Genomic DNA, 3,791 nt, shown 5'->3' with positions numbered 1-3,791 from the left:
TTGTATGAGAGGTTCTGTATGAAATACACAAAAATTCAATAAAAACAAATGAAAAACAAGACAAACAAAAATTAAAGTCAATTTCCTTCTCCAAAGACTTTATAGTAATTGAAATATCTTTTCAGTTGTGATATAGAAATATGTGGCAGCCTGAAGCATTAAGTTGCCTCTAATAGGATGACCTTTTTGATACATTATATATTTAAACAATTATTATCAATAAAGTATGAAAAAAGAGTTTGACTATGTATTGACTTATAGTCAAATACACTAGATTATGCTTAAGAAGGAAAAATCAAGGCAAAGATTTGTAAGGTACTTTAATAGAAAATCTTCAGTAAAACAGTAATTGATTATTGCTTGTTTCATGTATTTAGTAAAATCTTGAAAGTTCTAGATGCAAGAAAGCTGCATGTAGGCTTCTTTGTGTACCGTGCTTGTGCTTTTCAGATACTGAGGCTATTTCATGGTAAATATTACATTTTCAAGTCATTAAGCACATCCTGCTTTGTGATTTTGAACCAGGCATGTGGGATTGTACCTTTATTTGCAAATATTTTCTGATATTTTTCTTCTAGCTTGGATCTAAAGTGACAAACAAACCATTTCCAATATGGCTGGGTGGATAAATCTGGGGTGATGCTCCATGTGACATAATCCCCTCCTGCCTGCCGGTAGTTCTTAAATGGGATTCGCCGACCATCACCCAAAACCATCACATTATCACTTGCTACAGAAGTAGAGCAACAGTCAATGGCAAAGTTGTTTGTTTTCTCCCAAGACCATCCATTCACAGCCTTAGGACGGTGAAATGGCACACTGTGGTCTCCATCATGTGTAGATATTGTGTTGGTACAAATTGCTTTGCACATGGGACATTGCTTCCAGCAGCCACAGAGATGTCCAGTGAGAATTTTCTCAATTTCACAAATCATGTCCTCTATAGGCTTACCTGAGCTGTCCTCTTCCACTTTCTTCATGGCGGGATCCAAAGCTGCACTCATGGCTTCCTTGAGAAACTCAGTATCATTTATCTCCTGATGTTCAATGGCTGTCAAGTCTCTTCGTGGAAAGATCATGTTTTTCCCCAGCTGATCACAGAACAGATCCAACCACCTGGATGCAGTGCTGCTTTTGTCTGGAGTTACTGTAGTGGACTCGTAAATGGCATTGCGGATGGCATTCTTGATGTCATCTAAACTCATTTTCATGGAAGCCTTTACTTTATCACCTTCATTTTCTGAACAATATCTTCTAATACAATTTCTGATGTAACTCTTGAAAAAAGATTCTGGATTATGAATATATTCCCAATAATTATCAAATTTTTCTTCTTCTGCCAGAAAGGAAAGAATGTGTTTCTCTAGGTTAGCTCTGTTTCCACTGAACTCAGGGCAGGTAGCTCGCATATCTGCGGCTATTTTAAGAACCATTTTTCCCCCTATGGAGGCAGAGATTGCAGGGATGAGCTTCAGCCACAGAAAGTCAGCAAATGATTTGATAGAGGTCGCACCTTGGCAGGAAATTTTAAAACTCATGAAGAAATCATCTTTCTTGCTTTCCAGATAGTTCACAGGATCGTTTGCTCTCTTGAATGCCTCATGAATCTCCTTAAAACTCTTTGAAGCTCTTTTGAATAAACATACAGCTAAGTCAACACTGTAGTTGGCTGTAAATGTGTAATCTTCCTCAGGGGACACAGATTTTACTTCTTTCTCTATTATCCTCAGGATTTCATGGAAATCATTCTGATCATAGTCACGCTGCTGTATCCAGATATTTTTAATTATCTCTCCAAATCTTGAAAAAATGTTATTAGTTGTCTTACTGATGGACTCCTTATGACGGGTTTCTAAACTCTTTGTAATATAAAACTTATTTTTTCGCATTTTTATGTGCTCATCATAGTTGATTTGAAACTTCTCAATATTTCTTGTTAGTTTCTCTGACAGGCTTCTTCTTTCCTTGTTGAAATAGTCCCAAAGGATGCTGTCAGAATCCACTTCAATGTTAGGCTCTATGACAGGAGGGGCAGCCAAGGAAACCTCATAGACCCATTTCCTCCAAAGCTGATTGAATTTCTGAAGCAAGTTTTCATCACTTAAATCTTTCCCCTTCACACTTAAAGCCAACTTTTGACTCTTCTCCAATAATTCATTTTCATAGTGTTTCTTTTGGCTATCCAGAACTTCATGGCTTTTTTTAAGACTAATAAGTTCACTGGCTTTCCTCCTGGTTTCTGTAACAAGTCCATCTTTAAGAGTTGCTAGCCTGTTGCCAAAATTTGCTTTCCACTGAATCAGTATTTCACTCTCTGGGTCTTCTTGAAAATATTTTTCAAACTCTTCTTTGATGGTTTCATAAGTCTTGTTAACTGGATTTTCAAGCATGTCTATTGTGAGTTTCAAGAATTTCCCATTCTGAATCTGATTGTTCAACTGATTCTGTAAGTCTAGGATGTGACTCCTGAGTTTCCAGCTCCACTGGTTATACATGGTTTCCAGTTTGCTCATGGCCATGACCTCTTGTGTGTTCTTGAAACTGAAAATGAAGTTCTCACTAACCAGGGCTTTCCACAAATCTTGAACTCGGAATTTAACATCTGAGATCTTCATGACGCTTCTCCTGGATTCCTGCCGGTCAGTCAACAGAATTCGGCTCTTCAGTTCCTGCACATTGTGGCTATAGCGAGGATTGGGAGGGGCCATTGGAGGATTGCCATCCCACAGGTGGGCAAAGTAGAAGACATGCGTGTTGACATCAAACTCAATGACATCAGTAAAACGGGTGACGTGTAAACACTCTTCCTGTTCTGCAGCTAGTGCTGTCATTTCATCCAGTCTCTGTTCCAGTTTCCGTCGACCTTCCATATTTTGGTCTTTAGCTGTAACTTCTCCCACATTCTGATGGACAAAGAGGCAACTGGGGGAGATTTTCACTTGTTTCATTCTCAGAAAGGCTTGGACAACTATTTGTAAGATATCTTGCATTTCTGAGGGATTCTCGCCAAAAATATTGATCAGAGTCAAGTGTCCAAGTCCAGTGACGAAAGTTGCCAACTCATTGTCCCGATTCTGGGATTTGTTGCTGAGTTCTGGGGCCCGAAGTCCTTCTGTGTCTACAACCAGCACAAAGTCAAATCCAAATTCCTTTGTGAATGTCTCCTCCACCTTCAGGAGCTGCATGTAGGCCCCCCTGGTGCACCTGCCTGCACTGACTGTGAACTGCAGCCCAAAAAGGGCATTCAGCAGGGTGGACTTCCCTGAGCTCTGCAGGCCAAGGACAGAGAGAACAAACAGCTGCTTGTCTCCAAGTTTCTCTGAGATCTTGTCAAAAACAGCTGCCACCCACTTGAGAGGCACATATGAAGCATCCCCATCCATCAGCTCAATGGGAACACCAGAGATCATCAGGTCTGCAGCAATCTGAGGGAGGCAGAGAAAAAGGCTATCTCTAGTGGAGGAAGATTCTTCCAGAGCTTCATAGATCTGGCATACTTCTCTGAGTAATTGCTCAATTCCCAAGGTACAGTCATTAATCTCTGTGGAGATGGCTTCTATCTGACTTTGCCATCTTGTCAGTGAGTTGCTCTTTTGTGTCTTCTGTTTTTCAACTTGTACCTTTGACCACAAATATCTTTGGTTCTCACGTAACTTTTCCAAGTGTCCTGTTGCCAGGTTCTCACAAAAGAGACTCAGCCACTGCAAGAAGTAGAGTTTGTTGTGCATTTCTGAATTTTCTTGAAGGATTGTAAGGACAGAGAGCATGACATCATTGAGAGGAAAAGCTTT

At 40.0% G+C, this 3,791-nt stretch overlaps 1 protein-coding gene across 1 annotated transcript in view; it reads right to left on the bottom strand.

Moving 5' to 3' along the window:
* Positions 1–303: 303 nt before the first annotated feature.
* LOC103730958 (interferon-induced very large GTPase 1-like) overlaps positions 304–3,791 on the bottom strand; it is a 38,795-nt gene continuing 35,307 nt past the window's right edge. The window contains exon 3 of the mRNA XM_029561705.1: positions 304–3,787. Within this exon, the coding sequence (XP_029417565.1) occupies positions 477–3,787 (3,311 nt within the window). The 3' untranslated portion in view covers positions 304–476. The remainder of the gene's footprint in view (positions 3,788–3,791) is intronic.

The sequence above is a fragment of the Nannospalax galili genome, unplaced genomic scaffold, assembly GCF_000622305.1.
Source record: "Nannospalax galili isolate Female #2095 unplaced genomic scaffold, S.galili_v1.0 scaffold1994, whole genome shotgun sequence".
Taxonomy (NCBI): Eukaryota; Metazoa; Chordata; class Mammalia; order Rodentia; family Spalacidae; genus Nannospalax; species Nannospalax galili.
Note: the sequence above shows the minus strand (reverse complement) of the source record. Positions and strands in the feature narration are given on the sequence as shown.